The 16,572-nt window shown below is 44.8% G+C and overlaps 2 protein-coding genes across 2 annotated transcripts; one reads left to right on the top strand and one right to left on the bottom strand.

The window, feature by feature from the left end:
* Positions 1–500: 500 nt before the first annotated feature.
* Positions 501–5,661, bottom strand: RPL9 (ribosomal protein L9). Its single transcript, XM_063157406.1, has 8 exons — positions 5,610–5,661; positions 5,208–5,254; positions 5,013–5,128; positions 4,086–4,181; positions 3,673–3,805; positions 2,181–2,261; positions 1,587–1,702; positions 501–613 (listed from the first exon to the last, which is right to left on the bottom strand). The coding sequence occupies exons 2-7, from the start codon at positions 5,251–5,253 to the stop codon at positions 1,596–1,598; spliced, it is 579 nt and encodes a 192-aa protein (XP_063013476.1). The 5' UTR covers position 5,254; positions 5,610–5,661; the 3' UTR covers positions 501–613; positions 1,587–1,595.
* Positions 5,662–5,746: 85 nt separating this feature from the next.
* LIAS (lipoic acid synthetase) lies at positions 5,747–16,097 on the top strand. The gene is made up of 11 exons (XM_063157405.1): positions 5,747–5,842; positions 6,938–7,110; positions 7,760–7,853; positions 8,610–8,690; positions 8,938–9,094; positions 10,943–11,000; positions 12,040–12,168; positions 12,679–12,824; positions 13,094–13,164; positions 13,913–14,024; positions 14,967–16,097. Exons 1-11 carry the CDS (start codon positions 5,762–5,764, stop codon positions 15,017–15,019), a joined length of 1,155 nt encoding a protein of 384 aa, XP_063013475.1. The 5' UTR covers positions 5,747–5,761; the 3' UTR covers positions 15,020–16,097.
* The last annotated feature ends 475 nt before the right edge of the window (positions 16,098–16,572 follow it).

Genomic DNA, 16,572 nt, shown 5'->3' with positions numbered 1-16,572 from the left:
AAATCACTGCTGGTGAAACTCAACAATACACTCTGATTGAGCTTTGAGGTCAAGTCCCTTGTTTTCTTAAGTGAGCAATAAAAATAAAGCATTGTATTTTCAGACTACTCCTTCTATCTATGTATTTAGTTTAAATGATCTTACAAATCTTGTTCTACTGATTTCAGTTTTGTTTTTCATCTACTTCAGATTCTGTCACCAAAAGTCTGAGGCTTGAGAAAAGATGTGAAAGAACACTGGTCTCCCCTGTGAGAAAAAGGCTTTTATTATTTCTCAACGCTGTGATTCAAAAATGCCACTTCACGATTTTGTCACAGAAAGATCACGGTAGCACAGCCTACACATTGCCCTACCAATCTCTGAGCATGTTCATTCAGTCTGAAGTCAGTCTCATGGTTTGAAAACACATTGGCAGAGTGGACCCACTGTGCATCTGCTTCTCTGAAAGCCATCAGGTTCATGCAATCACCATTTAGTTCTTAAAAAAAAACTCAACAAACTCAAGATAGGAAATATAGTTTATTCTAGTAAGCCTCCAAGGGTATCATCACCTTGTACCAGCTGGAATAGCTGGACAATGTCTCACGGTAAATACCGCTGGGGGTCCAGACAGCTGTAAATAAAACATAGAGAGCTTTTAGAAAGATTTTAGCAGTGCAAATGTGAAACTTAACATTTATAACCCTTTGATGTTTATTTATCTGATGATTTAATGCAAGTCAGACATTAATAGTTTAAAGAATTTGATTTTACACAGACAAGATTACTTAAAGATGCCTTCAAGCACAACAGCTCAACTGCTCAACAGATGTAGTAAGTTGCTCCCTCTCTCAAGGCACTTGGAACAATACTAAAAGTTATTTTTTCAGAGGCTTGCAAATTTTGGTATCTGGAGGATGATTGATAAAAAAACGAGTTTATGAAACTCACTTCATCTACATCCTGCCTCAAGCTTAGGCACACAGCACAGAATTTATTTGCAAGTCAGACTGTCTCATCCTGCACAGGTGTTTTGTACTGTGTAAGGAACCACACACAGCTGAATGCATTCCTTTAGCAGTTACAATTCCTAAATTATCCCCAAATGCTCATACTCAACCTCAGTAAAATGCCCATGGACAATGTAAATAGTTGTCCTTGTTAAACTGACCTGTTTACCAGCATTTACCTACTAACTGCTCAGGAGGCCTTTACAGATAAACTGGGCCCTGTCCACCACTGTAGTGAGGGCAGTGGCCAACCAGCAGGAACATGAGTTTGAGATCTTCTCTGTAAATCTATTAGGCCAGGACTGCTGTTTTTAAATCTCAGCTAGCACTGCAGCTTGCATTCACAAGAGTACAGCACTGGAGAGACAGGTTTTCTCCATACAGCAGCAAAATGCCAAGTTGATGAAAGATGGAAAACTGCTGTTGAAAGACCTGCCAAAACTCAAGTTTTATGATGCATCTTATGACATGTTTTACAAACAAAATTTCATCCCTATTGGGAACCTGTTTGACCATGGCCATGTTGAAGCAGATAAACCTTGTCAAGTCCCCATCTCTACAGAGAAGATGTACAATGTGTATTAAGATGATACCAACCTGTGAGTTTTACTCATCTGCCTGCTGCACTGTTCCCTTCTCAGAAACATAGATACCATCCAAGAATTTCCTGATATCTTTGTTCTTGACTGTGGTGGCTTGCTGGATCAAAGCAGCTGCAGACAAAGTGAGACCATGAGCACAAAGCCTAAAGGTCGAACCCAACATGCAGCCTTTGTTTATGCTCCAGTATTTCATCTAACAAACAGGACTGTCATCTAGAGACAGGAATTACCAACTTTAAATCCTGTAAGGTCTAATGAAAATAGGATGCATTTCACTGAGCCCAACTCGGGGCAGTGGCACTTCATTACTGCACACATGTACAACTGAAAAGCTGAAAAGTTTGGTGCCAAAAAGGCCATAAGTGCTGACCTGAAAAAGGTTCTGCAGAATTGTAAAGACACCTTTAAGCTTAGAAACAGAGTAAGGAACTATGAAAAACTATGAAAAGCAATTACAGTGACTGGAGCAAAAAAAAAAAAAAAAATCTGTGCTGTTGTTTACCTCAGGGTTTGAGGTAAAGAGTTTGCTAAGCTGCCATCTTCAGATAAAAGTTTCCATACAATTTTCCACACATCTACTTTCACAAACCTGAATTGGAGACCAGCTCAATGTCATTCCCTTCAAGGATCAGCTCATCTTTCTGGGCCTGAGATACTGCACAGGTAACACCTATGGAAAGGCAAACACATAATCCACACTGTTGAAGGTGTTAAGTGTATTAAACAAACAATATTAATGTCCTGTCCCAATTTACATATCTAAACACTAGTGCCCAAGACAATAATTAGCTTCTATGACTTTGTTAAAGAGAGTCCCTCAAATCCATTTCAGGGCTGTCCTCCCTCACAATTTCAATTAAAGATTAGTGCAAGTCATGCTCTGGAATGAATAAAGTTATACTCCTACTTATCCCTTATTACATTAGAGCATCAATCACCATCACTGTGTACAAGCCAGCACTTTGCCAGCACAACTCTGTCAGCAAGGTGTGCCATCTCCCACAGGCTTGTGCTCATTGAGACAACACTGGAGTCAGCAATCACAGAACAATCAAGGCCATTAAAAACCACCTGCCCCCTGTCATGTCATGTACTGTGTTTACACTAGCAATGGTGCAAATACTCACAAGGAGTAAACATGATGGCATTCGAGAATCTAACAGGAAACTTGAATTTTTAAGGAGAGTAACATTAGTTTTACAGTTTCATCTATTTAATCAACAGATATCAGATTTTAAGCCAGCCTATTACTAGCAGTAAATGCTGACTTTAAAAAAAAAACCAATACAATAATCAAACCCACCCTTAATAACCCACAGTAAATCAAAAACCCTGTAACTCTGCTGCACTGTTATCTACCAGTGTTTTGGGACAAGTTCTAAAGCATTCCTCTACAGTCACCCCAAAACATCACCAGTCACTTTAAATGTCCTTACCCATACCCTTGCCAGAAATGGAATTAGAAAAAACCAAATGGCTAAGGGATGTCTTTCCTACAGTCTTTGTGTAACTCTGTTTATGACATGTTTTGCTGCCCCCTTTCAGAAGTTTAGCAAGCTCCATCAAGTGCCTGCTTTTATGTTAGATATTTTACTGAAACTCCAAGTGTGCAAGATGTAAAAACAGCTAATAAGATGATAATTTTTAAGTTTATTGTGAATGCTCCTAGATAATCAGCAAATTCAAACTAGAACACCTTAAAGACCAAAACTACAATGTGGTATGGAACTAGTTCATGTGCAGTGCTTTAAAACAGAAATGCAAATCTAACACTAAGCAGCTGCCAAGTATCAACAGTGTTAAGATCTCCCAGTGATTGAAGTAAATCCTGGATCCCTTGTACTACAGTAACTAACTCCAGACTGGTTGTTAGCTAACTCTCACTAGTAAAACTACAGAGGCATTATTAATAATAAACCCGAACAGTGGCAATGGTAGCATAAGTAGATTACATCAATTCAGACAAGCACAGGCTGCTCCAACAATTATTCATCCTCTCCCCTTCTCAGAGGCAGAGCCCAAAGCAAGCAGCTTGGAAAGCCTAGTTAGAACCAGCAGGATGGACCTGCAGAGAGGCTCACCCGGCCTCATCCTCACTCTGCGGATGTACTTCTCCCCCAGGAAGTTGCGGATCTCCACCAGCGAGCCGTTCTCCTGGATCACCACGTTGATGGGGAAGTGAGCGTACACCGAGCGCATCTTGTAGCGGAAGCCCTGGGCGGGGACACAAGCACACGCTGAAAAAGGCCCACAGGCAGAACGGGCTGCCAGGGAAACTACAGCCCAGGAGCAGCAACAGCTCCTGGAAAAGGGCAGAGACATTCATCCTCCCCTCCACCCCCAGAACCCGCCTGACAGCGAAGGCAAGACAAAAAGCACAAGGAGAAAGAAGCTGCATCCTGGATGCTTAGCAGTGCTCTCCCTCCATAAAGGAAAAGGCCCTCACTGCGAGTAACAAAAGGGCAGCAGTGATCTGGTTCCCAGCACAACTTACCAGAGTGACCCCCTTGATCATGTTCTGTACATGGCTGCAAATCGTGCGAACTGTGGCCAGCTCCTTTCTGTTACCCCACCACTTGTCAACACGCAGCTGCATCAAAAATCACATTGACAAAGCTTTCAGCTCACCTCAAAACCAGCAACAAAACAACTTCGCGAAAACCCACATGTGGAACAAAACTTTCAGATAAACTACGTAAAGCCCACCAAACAAAAACACAGAACTGTTTTGTTTACTTGACAGACTACTTACTAAAGGCCCACCTGGCTCCTCTTTTAAATCCTAACCTGAGACATGGGAGAAACGTTTGTTTTCTTCAGGTCTTGCCACTAACAAGTCTTCAAAAGAGCTGGGGTAGATAAATATACAATCTTGAGCTAAAGGATGCATTAGCAATTGCTAAGCATATTGTTCTAAAGTCTGCCTCCTATGCACAACCAACTTAAACACTCTGTGAGGATCCACTGTTTTAATGAAACACTCGATCTCTGTGAAACAGTAGCTGAAATCAGTCACTCTTGATATTTTCTTATACTTTTTGAGACAATATGAAAAATCATGCACTTATTTATCTCTTCTCTCCTAATATAACTTGCAGTTTATGGAAATCCAAAAAATATTTATTTTTCTCCTCTAAAAGAGACAGTTTGTAGAACAGCATACAGTAACCAACCCCTTTTCCTGTAACTGTCACTACAGAATAATGCAATCTACGTATTCACTCCCACAGTGCCCGAGGAGGCGCCACGCTTCCACCAGACCAACCTCGCTCAGAAAACACAGGAATAAGCAAAACCCACCTAACAAGTCACCCGCTGCTGAACGTTTTTGGTCACTCTCCTCCACCACCAAGAAGTTTTTAAACCAACTATAAAGCACCCGCCTGTCTCCGGGCAGCGAAAGGACCTGTGCTGCACCCACCTTCTTGTGCTTCTTCCCCAGGAGGGACAGCTCCACGTTGATGTGGTTGAAATCCCTCCTCAAGGTTCCTCGGGGCCCCTTCACGATGACCGTCCGGCCCTTCAGCGAAACTCCCACTGCGGACCAAAGGCGGACACGCGTTACGGGCTGCGGGGGCGGCCCGGCCGGCGCCTCCCGCCCGCGGCGCGGACTGACCTTGCTCGGGGATGTCCACAGTCTGGTTGCTGAGGATGGTCTTCATCCTGCGGGAGACAACGACAAACGCTGGAGACCCTCGCCCTTGTGCCCGCGGGGCCCCGCCCGCTCCTGCCCTGCACGACCCGACGCCCCCTCCGCGCTGTCACCGCCGGGCTCCGCTCCCCGCAGCGGCGCCTCCCACCCGGGCCCGGAGCGCGGCGGCCTCAGCGGGGCCTTGCCGGGAAGGCGCCGCCCCGGGGCCCTCTCGCGCAGGGTGCGGGACAGGAGGCGCCGGCGGGGCTCGGTACCGCCCTGGGGGGCTGCCCGTGCGCGGACGGGGCGCTGGGGAGCCGAACGCCGCGGATGGTCCCGGATTGTCCCGGAGATCCCGGGCGATCCCGGGGCGCCGCCAGCCCTCACCTTGCAGCGCACAGAGCCAAAAGAGACAGCGCATGACGTCATCACGTATTTGTAGCCTCTCCGGGATCCGTGACGTCATCGCGCCGAGGAAGCCGTCCGATAGGCAAGAGTAGCCGAGCGGGCCGAGCGCGTCGATCGGGCTGGGCGCCGCCATGTCGCTGCTGCTGCCGCAGGGCCGGTGCGGGGCCGCCGCCGCCGCCCGGGGGCTGCTGGTGCCGCGGGGCCGGGCCCGGGTGAGTCTCGCCTGTGCCCCGGGGGCCGCCGGTAACACAACGGGCCGGGCGGGTGGGGACAGCGATACGGCACGGCAGAGCAGAGCAGGAGGAGACGCTGCGGGGCACACGGCGGTGCCGGTGCCGAGCGGGTCTGTGGCGGTGCGGGGCAGTGCGGGGTGGCCGCGGGCAGAGCCCGGGACGGACCGTCCCAGCCCCGCACGGACACACACATCCCCAGGACACCGAGACCCGGCCCCGCTCCCATGCACAGCACCGGGAACCCTGGCAAAGGCGCTTCCCGCGGCCCCGCAGCACCGCAGTGACCCGCACAGCGTTATCCACAGAACCGGCTGGGTTGGAAACACCTCTGCGGTCATCGAGTCCAGGCTGTGACCCAGCACCAGCCCGTAACCACAGCACGGCACCGAGCGCCACATCCAGCCCTGCCTTAAACACCCCCACGGACAGTGACCCCACCGCCTCCCTGGGCGCCCATTCCAATGCCCAGTCACCTTTTCTGGGGAGAAGTTCCTCCCGATGTCCAAACTAAACCTCCCCTGGTGCAGTTTAAGGCTGTTTCCTCTCACGCTGGTTGCCTGGGAGAAGAAGCCCATCCCCACCTGGCTCCAGCCTCCTTTCAGGCAATTGCAGAGACCGGTCAGTTCCCCCTGAGCCTCCTTTTCTCCAGCTGAGCGCCCCCAGCTCCCTCAGCTGCCCCCCACAAGCCTGGGGCTCCACACCCTTCCCCAGCTGCCCCCCACAAGCCTGGGGCTCCACACCCTTCCCCAGCTCCGTGTCCCTTCTCTGGACACGCTCCAGCCCCTCCGTGTGGTTCTTGCAGTCAGGCCCAGACCTGGACACAGGATTTGAGGTGTGGCCTCCCCAGTGCTGAGTACAGGGGAATTGTGTGTTACGCTGCACAATTTAGTGTGGTGTCATGATAGATGAGTCTGTTACATGTAGCTTAAAATAAAAAGAGGATTATACATTTAACTTAAAAGCCATTGGGAAAGTGCTTACACAAAGCATGTGTTAACCAGCACAAAGGCAAATTGTCGTTTAGTAATGCCACCATGTTTGTTACTAAATAAATTACAATTTTGCTTGCTTTAGGTGTCAGGAAGCCATGTGTGTAACCAGTATGGAACATCAGGTTCTTTACCAGGGGAAAAAAAAGAGTTCCTGCAAAATGGACCAGACTTACAGGACTTTGTCTCTGGAGATCTGTCAGATAAGAGCACATGGGCTGACTATAAAGGCAATTTAAAGCGTGAGAAAGGAGAAAGGTAATAGTGATTTTAAACAACTTTAGTTGTTCCCCAGCATGATCTTGCATGTTTGGTAATAACTACAAAATGTATGCTATGTATCTTTATTAAATTTCACCCTACCGTGCTGCAAATTTAAGGATTATTTGAGAAAGGACAAATGTCATTAACTTCAAATCCATAAAAAAATGTGGAGACATGATGGTATGTTCTTGAGTGCCTGTAATTAAGTTACAAATATACATCAGTAGGTGGAAAAGTGTTGAAAAAGTACTACTGATAGAGAAAACAAAAAATGAAGACTTATGTTAAAAAAATTATTAAACCCCCATATTTCCAGTTATAGAGTGACCAGACTTTGTGATAGCTGTGCAATGTCTGCTGCCATTAATGGCTGCAGTGTCCAGTGTGGCACTGTTCAATCCCTCTGGAACAGTGAACAGTTGTAAACGTTTCAATGACAACAATTCCCATACTTGAGTGTTGGAATGATGATGAGCAGGAAAGAGAAGTCTGATCTGGCCATGAATGATGTTAGTTGCTGAGTTGTATCAGTTTTCAAGGGCTCTTTCTTTGTTTGAATCTGTAATAAATTAAAACAAATCTCTGAATAAAACTTACAGTGTAAGTAGTTTATAAATCTTTGTGTTTGCTTGGTGTTATTCAGGCTGCGTCTTCCTCCATGGCTGAAAACAAAGATTCCCATGGGAAAGAACTACAATAAATTAAAGAATACCTTGAGAAGTTTAAATCTTCATACGGTAAGTCTGGCACCAACCAAGTGTTCCTGTAGAAGTAAGGCAGATTTTACATTTTTCTGTGTGGAGGACAGGTAGAAATCATGTCTTGCATGATCTTCAGAGCTGAAACCAAGCTCAGTGCTGATCCTTTTTGCTAGCAGTGAATTTTACCCATAGAGAATAAGGGTAAATCCAACAGATTTAGTGTTTTTCCTACTGTGATTTTAAATACTGGTGTTTACTACGTACATCACCAGAGATTAGAAGATGCTATGTGCAACTGTTTTTAATGGAGACACACAGAATCTCAGAGTTACATACTTGATTTTCATGAAAAGAAACTGTGGAAATTTTGTTAATTGTACTTTCCAGATAGTAAAAAGCAGTGGGAATGCATGGAGGGGATTTATTTTTTTTTTTTTTCAGACTAAGTTCTTTGTGCTTTAATGAATCACATACTTTGTGAACATTTTATCAGTTCTTAAATTTAAAATAATAATATTAACGATAGTCTGTGCTAATTAATAAGACAGTTATGAGGCTGAGCAGTTTTTGGAGTTTTGAAGTAGAGAAAATAAAGGTAATGGATATCAGGAAGCAGTTCTCTTCCTATCTGTTCTATTGAAGTCTTGCAAACAGCGGGGAATTCTTAACCTCATTTATCAGAAGGAATTATGTTTTGTTTGTAGGCTACTATTAAAATCCATCAATAATATAATAATTATTTTCAAAAATAATATGGAACAATCCAGGTACAGTACAGCCTTTCACCTCTAGGTGTGTGAAGAAGCACGTTGTCCCAACATTGGAGAGTGCTGGGGAGGTGGGGAATATGCCACAGCAACAGCTACTATTATGGTAAGTCATGAACCATTTCCTAAGTGTTCTGTTAATGTCTGGGCTGTTTGTACTCTATTGTTGGATCTTTACTGTAGTGGAGTGGGTTTATTACAATAAAGTAACTAAAGCACTAAAGTGCTTTAGAGTAAAATACTGTCCTATTTTTTTTTTTTTTTTGCTTTCTGCTGTAGTTTATGCAGCTGTTTCCCAGCTGAGCTATAGTGCTATGTACTGTGTAAGGGTAGGAATGTCTTTCATGTTCCAGTTGATGGGTGACACGTGCACCAGAGGCTGCAGATTTTGTTCAGTAAAGACTGCCAAGAACCCCCCTCCGCTGGATCCGCAGGAGCCCTACAACACCGCCAAGGCCATCGCCGAGTGGGGCTTGGACTACGTGGTGCTGACCTCTGTGGACAGAGACGGTGCGTACCTGGGCTCTCCTGTGCCTGCCTGGGCTCTGCCAGTGCCACCCAACCTGGGCTCTGCCAGTGCCTGCCTGGGCTCTCCTGTGCCACCCAACCTGGGCTCTGCCAGTGCCACCCAACCTGGGCTCTCCTGTGCCACCCAACCTGGGCTCTGCCAGTGCCTGCCTGGGCTCTCCTGTGCCACCCTGGGCTCTGCCAGTGCCTGCCTGGGCTCTCCTGTGCCACCCAACCTGGGCTCTGCCAGTGCCTGCCTGGGCTCTCCTGTGCCACCCTGGGCTCTGCCAGTGCCTGCCTGGGCTCTCCTGTGCCTGCCTGGGCTCTCCTTGTGCCACCCAACCTGGGCTCTGCCAGTGCCTGCCTGGGCTCTCCTTGTGCCACCACCCTGAGCTCCCACTGGTGTTCTGTGGCTACACACTATTACCGCACCTGAGTGGGCGCGGCTGGTGAGAGAGAGACAGTGAATCTTGTTTCTTGAATCAGAAGGCTTATTTATTAAGATATTATATATAATACATTATTACTATACTAATAGAATATAGAGAGAGGTTTGCAGAGCAGCTAGGCTAGGCTAAGAATACATAGAAAGAATCCATAACAAAGTTGTGTCCAGGGACTCAGTCCCCTGGCTTGCACTGGTGATTGGCCCTTAATTATAAACATAGGAAATGAGCCAATCAAGGTGTCCCTGTTGCATTCCCCAGCAGCTGATAATAATTGTTTACCTTGTCTTCTGAAGCCTCTGGCCTCCAGAAGACGCAGAAAGAAAGGATTTCTGTGGAGAAATGTCCGCGACAACACACAGCCCCCAGGAGCATTCATCTGCACTGCTGCCCAGGAGAGCTGTGTTAAAGGGGACAACAGTGCTGAAACTTTGCACAGTTCCTACATATTCTCAGTATTTCTCCATGTCTGGTGAAATACAACAAAAATTACACTTCTAATAAACATCAGTAAATACCACAACACTAAATATATTTTATTAACTAACTTTTGGCAGAATGCATGCATATACACCATGTTCTATTACTTGGATAGCAAAAAGGATACTGAAAAAAAAATCTTCACCAAACTGAAAGCCATCAAAAGGTACAGGATGGCATCAAGGGCAGGGACATGCACCAAAGCTTGCCCAATTGATCCCCATTGAAATGGCAAGAATTTGTTTCCCTTCCTGAAAGGAAATGAAATTTCCCAAAAGGAAACGAAATTTCCTTTGGGGAAGGGAAACGAAATCTTGCAAAACAGAAAAGAAAGGCTTACAAGCACTCTGGAAAGGAGGTATGATCAAATGAAATGCAACTGAAAAAACCCCCAAAAATGTATACAATACCAATACAGAACTTCCTTCTAAACCTAGAATATATTATATGTAACAAAACTGAAAGTTGTGTTTTCCTAAGGCAGTAGGAAGTAGCTTCCTTGCCGTAGCTCCCTTGTGGTGACACCATATAGGTGAGGAAAGCCATTGTAAAAGCTGTTCAGTGTGATGGAAAGTCCAGTGGCTTCAAAGGGGCTTAAAAGAGCACTAATATATACTTCTCAATTTTTGTACAGCTGTTTTTCAGACCAGAACCATAAATAGGTAAAGCCATTTGGTGCTCAGGGAGACAGGGAACCTAGAGACAGGTAAATCTGAGCTCTGCCCTAGACAATCACAGACTTTGGGCAGAGGCTTGGTAGGATATCTTTTGTAAGCCCTTGGTATAAGCAGTGAGACAAGACTGGGGTTTGACTGCTCTATTATTTTGCATTTAAGATTTGAATTGGATGTGGTTTTTGGCTTTGCTGTTAAGTAAATACATTTCTTGAACAGAAAGATTAACTGAATAATTGCAATGCTTCTAGATATGCCTGATGGTGGAGCGGAGCACTTTGCAAAGACAGTCCGGCATCTGAAGGAAAGGTGTGTCATTGATGTGTTACTGTTGTTGTTAAAACTTCAGAATGTGGTGCTGCATGGAGGTCACAGTTCCTTCAGCTGGGTTATTCCAGGGGCCATGCAAATACAAAAGTCTGCCTCTAGCCTGTCTGTGCCCCCCTTTTTTTTCTTTTTTTTCTCCTTCTTCATCTTTCTCATAGAATGGCCCCAAACTGTTTTGAATTTGGATGCATTTCCAATTCATCCCAGGCTTATTTAAAGCTAAGCACTGGATTCTTTCTTTGAGCAGACAGCTGGTTTCCAGGAAATTAATACATTCTTCTGAGGTATGTTCATTCCTGAAGCTTGGGCTCAAACACAGCAGTTAGGTAACTCTGTCACCATGTGACCAAAGGAGTCTGGTTTCTCATTCAGCAGTGATCAAATTGCGTTTCATTTTGCCTCAGTGGCCATTTCCAAGTCTGTGATTGTATCTTCCTCCTTTCCCTGGCTGTGCTGCCTTTACCCTACATCGGTGCCCTGGATGCCATTCAACAGCACACTTGCCTGCCTGCAGAATTCATTTGTATAACTTTATTTAAGTCTTCATCCAGTGTATCTTTGGACTTGAAGGGTTCCTGCAGTTTTCCCCACCAGCCTTTTTGAGCTGAAATCAGGCTCCTGAACACCAAGACTAGATTCTAGACTCAGTCTTCTTATTCCAGTAGCAGAATTATAGCTCCTCTCTATTTTGGAGCTATGATCTTAAACAAAACAAATTCCTGGTTTTACTGATGTGAACTGAAATACAGCAGAAGCCAAATAATAAATATAAAAGCAATTCCAACAGTCTCTCAAACATTTGCATGCACTGTATTTTTTTAATGTGTCTTTGTTGCCGGTTAACTTAATACGAGTTTGTTATAATGTGTTTGCAGAAACCTGTTGGTTTGGAATTATCCTGAGTTAACTTTGCTTTGCTTATTAGAGTGTCATGTGTTCAGTTATGGGGGTATGGGGTTTTTTTAGCAACAGGGACACAAAATGCCACAACACATGTGTTCCTTTTATCTCTTGTTTTCAGGAATCCAAAAATCCTGGTAGAATGCCTTACTCCCGATTTCCGAGGTGACCTTAAAGCAGTGGAGAAAGTCGCCTCGTCGGGGCTGGATGTGTATGCCCACAACGTGGAGACGGTGCCGGCGCTGCAGAGGTGAGCAATGGCTCTGGGTGTACCGGGCGCGGAGCGGGACCGGCTGTGTAGCGGGGCCGGGCTATCGGGCCGGGCAATGGGGCCGGCTGTGTAGCGGGGCCGGGCGTGGAGTGAGGCCGGGCTATGGGGCCGGCTGTGTATCGGGGCCGGGCTGTGGGGCCGGGCGCGGAGTGAGGCCGGGCTATGGGGCCGGGCTATGGGGCCGGTGTGTAACGGGGCCGCGCCCGTTCCTGTTCCCGTTCCCGGCCTGCCCCGCGCGTGTGCCGCCGAGCCCGCCGGCAGGGGGCACTCGCGGCGCGGGCCCGGTCCGGTCGGTGCCGCCTCACGGGGCGCCCCAGCCCGGCCGCGGTGCCTGAGCCGGGCCCGGCCCGGTGCCGGTGTCCGACTGGGCGGCCCAAAACCCTCTGCTCCGCCGCTTCGCAGAAATTGGCAGAACGCGCCAGTGCTGGCGTCTCTAACTTCTCTGTGCCCTTCCACGTGTTTTCCCCCTTGTGCTGGAAATGCGCGAAGGAAGGTCCGCGACCCCCGAGCCAACTTCGAGCAGTCGGTGCGAGTGCTGAAACACGCTAAAGAGGTGCAGCCCGGCGTCATTTCCAAAACCTCCATCATGCTGGGGCTAGGCGAGACGGATGAACAAGTATATTCCACAATGAAATGTAAGTTGGTGTTGAAGTAGATGCCAGAATTCCCAGGTATGAAATTGAAAACAATTAGTGTTGGAAAACAATTGTAAGCGTCTTCGCCTATCAGTTTGCTGGTGCAGGAACTGTTTTCCAAGTTCCATTGAAAAACAATAATTTGGTTAAAAAAGACTGAATTTCTGAAATATTTTGTTTTCTTATAGCTTACAGGTTCAATTTGACAGGTAAATTCATGATTTTCCTTGTGATCCTTCCGCCACTAATGAGGAATTTTGTTTTTACAGTATTGCGGGAAGCAGATGTGGATTGTTTGACCCTAGGACAGTATATGCAACCAACAAAACGTCACCTAAAGGTAAAAGTGCCTTTAACTTACAGGCAGAGTTAAGGTCCTTGCACAGTTGTCCTTACTCTAACTGCAGATGTTGAGAAAAACTTCCTTCCTTGTTTAGCCTGACAGTGATCATCTGTTAGGGGCTCTTCACTAAAAATGACCTCAGCCACCTAACCCCTTGTATCTTCTGCAGACTTCCCAGTGCTAGTTTCTGCTGTTAGCCAGGGAGACAGCTGGAGCTGAGGCGTGGTTCTGGAAAACAAGAGCTTCAGTGTATGTCTCTAACATAATTGCTCAAGCCAGTGCCCCTTTGCTGTCCTACAGCCTCTCCCTTAATGGTGCCCCTTCAGCTGGGATATTTACCATTTTCTGCTTCTGCAATCTGTCCAGAAATTCACTCTCTGTTCTGTTCCTGTGTTTCACTGAATTAACTGTTAGTAAAGAGATTTGTAGGACTATTGTGGTTTTTCACTAACTTGGCCAGAAAAAAAAGGTTTGCTTGAAGGGACCATTCAAAAACAGAATGAAGAAAATTATAAAGCAAAAACTAGAGATTAAATTCTGAACTTTTCAGCTAAATATGTAAAACAAATAAAATACATTTGTTTGGTAGAAAGCAAAGCAAAAATGCTGTTTGTGACTTCACTGATGAAAGCTTTGGAGTGAAAAATTTTGAAATTGTAATATAGCTGTATTTCATTTCACTGTATGCTAGTTATAGCAATTTCCTTTGCATTAGCACCTGAGCAAAATTAATTCTTTCCCCCAGGTGGAAGAGTACATAACTCCTGAGAAGTTTAAGTACTGGGAAAAAGTAGGAAATGATCTTGGATTCCATTACACTGCTAGCGGGCCTTTAGTGCGTTCTTCCTACAAAGCAGGTAAGTTACTGAAAGGCATTGGGTTATTTAGCATGTAACATTTTATTATACAAAACTAAAACAGTGAAGTAATGTGCATCAAAGCTCACCTTAGCTCAAAGACACCTCATAGAGTTACCTGTATTTTAAAAATTACTTAAACTGTTTCCTGTAGGTCATCCAAATGCATCAGTAGGACAGTAATTAGTATTTGTACAATTGCAGTGCTGCTTAACCTATTTTTTTTTCCAAACCTATTCTGTACTGTACTTAATGTGTGAGGCAGGATAGAGGGTACCAAATTTTCAAGTTTTCCTTCATGTTCTGTCTCTTGGATGCTTCTGGGTTCAATGAGGTCCCTAGTTGTGTTGCAATTTTGTTGCTATAGGCAGAATTTATTTACAATGCTTTAAAAATAGTTAGAGACACTTACAGCAGTGCTTTTTCTGATAAAGCACTGGGTATGAAGTAGCAGCTGATATTAATGGAACTGTGGTGTAGGTACAGCATCACACTTTTTACTAAGGAAGGAGAGAGAAGACTCATCTGGGGTACTGTGCTGCTCAGTCTGTTTTAATGACAGCTCAAACAAGATTTATAGCTGGTTTCACTACAACTTGCTGATACTTTATGAAACAGGAATTAAATTTTAATTAAATCAATTCACTTTTGCCTGTTGTAATGCACAAAGCAACAGAGCTATTTCATAAAACTGGATAGGAGGAAAATCAGGATTTTGGGAGTGGAGGGATGCTGTGTTGGATTATAGTTTTGAGGGTTTTTTAGATTCCTGCTGTATGTATTGGAAATACTGATATATATAATTGAAATTCTATAAAATAACTGGTGAAAACAATTGTATTGTAGAGTAGAACACTCATGTTAAGAATGTATTCTTCTGCCTTATTTTATTGAAATACCTACAAATCATTTCGGTGTCTATTTTATTTTCCTTTTAATCAGGTGAATTCTTCTTGAAGAACTTGGTAGAAAAAAGAAAGACAAAAGCCATCTGAAAATGAGAATGAACCTATTTAAAGCAGCCAGTTTTAAGAATCCTTTTTTCAGTGCATAATTATACTCAGTTCCAGAAATGCAAAAGGACAGACGGTGGCTATATGAATAAACTTACTATCTTTCCAGAACCATTTTTTTCTCACAAAAACACATTAATTTACCTCATTTCTTCTGGCAAGGCTACAGCAACAGAATACCTGAGTGCTCAGCAAAAAGACAGAAGATAGAATCGATTTTGAAAGAGTGGTGGAACTGAGGTGGAAGAAACAAACATAAGCTGGGAGCAAAGACTGGGCAGATTTATAGGTCTGCTACAGCAGTCAGCATTGCTGCAGTGAATACCTGTGAAGGTGCTGATAGTAACTAGAAAGGCACTGGTACTTTGGTGTATCTTACATTATGTAACATAAGCTTGCAGGGGCTCTGGGTACTATAGGAGTTCTAAAGAAAGACTGTGTGTGATAACGCACCAGATTAGAGCTTTCTTGAACTGTGCCAGAGAAAGTTCAGTGATACTCCTTCAAAAGATTGTATCTCTTTGCTGCACCAGAGAAAAAGAGCTGTACCATTCTGACAGCTAAAGCTTTTCCAGAGCTTGCCTGTCTCCAAGTGTGAGCCTTGGTGCATACAGGTATCAAGCAAAAGAAAACCAAATGTCCTTTCTGGCAAGACAGTTAACTCTGTGTAGATACCATTAATTTAAACAATTAAAAATTAATTAATAATTAATTATTTCTTTGAAAAATCAGAGTTAGCGTAGGAGCATAAATGAAGCTACCCCTAATTTATGTACATGACTGTAACAAACCCCACTGAGCTGCACAGATGCTTCTTTGGTATTGAGTATGCAGAACTGCAGTTCTGTACAGTGCTCCTGTTGCATGGCTATTGTCTTGTCATTAAGGGAAAGATAAAACCCCAGTGGTTGTGTTTGGTGGGTCTGGTTACTCGCCCCTTGAGGCTTGCTCTGGCTGCTAAATGTGAGTGCAGAGAAGTGAACCACATTGTGGGTAAAACATGAAATCCACTGTGTATCACACTAAGCTCAAGCAGAAATAAAAACATGGCATACATTAACAGCTCTACTTGCCTCTCTTTACAGCAGTAATACCAATCATTCTCTTCCTAATGCTCAGCTCTGGACATTAAATACCATCTCTGAACTAACCTGACCTGTATCTTTGTCAAGTTATTTGGGAAACATCCCAGGACTTGCTATCTGGCCCAGAACTCCCATCATGCAGGTAATTCTATGACTGGCTCCAGGACTTTTCTAAACTCCTGCAGTCTGGAGAAAGAGAGTGGACCCTGCACACTCACCAACTCAGCAAGATGATAGAAGGAAGACATCTACCAAGATAATATATAGGAGAAACTTCTATGAAATAATATTGTACAACTGAGGCCAGTGATGCACAGCTGACACTTCACAAAATGAAGTACAGCAATATTAACACATTATGAAGACAAAGTTTTAACCAAGAAGGAATGTACCAATTCACCAGTGTAAGGGGAAATGTGAGCCATCAGGAACAAAGGGGAAGAAGGGATA

This window comes from Melospiza melodia, chromosome 5, assembly GCF_035770615.1.
Source record: "Melospiza melodia melodia isolate bMelMel2 chromosome 5, bMelMel2.pri, whole genome shotgun sequence".
NCBI classification, from domain to species: Eukaryota; Metazoa; Chordata; class Aves; order Passeriformes; family Passerellidae; genus Melospiza; species Melospiza melodia.
Note: the sequence above shows the minus strand (reverse complement) of the source record. Positions and strands in the feature narration are given on the sequence as shown.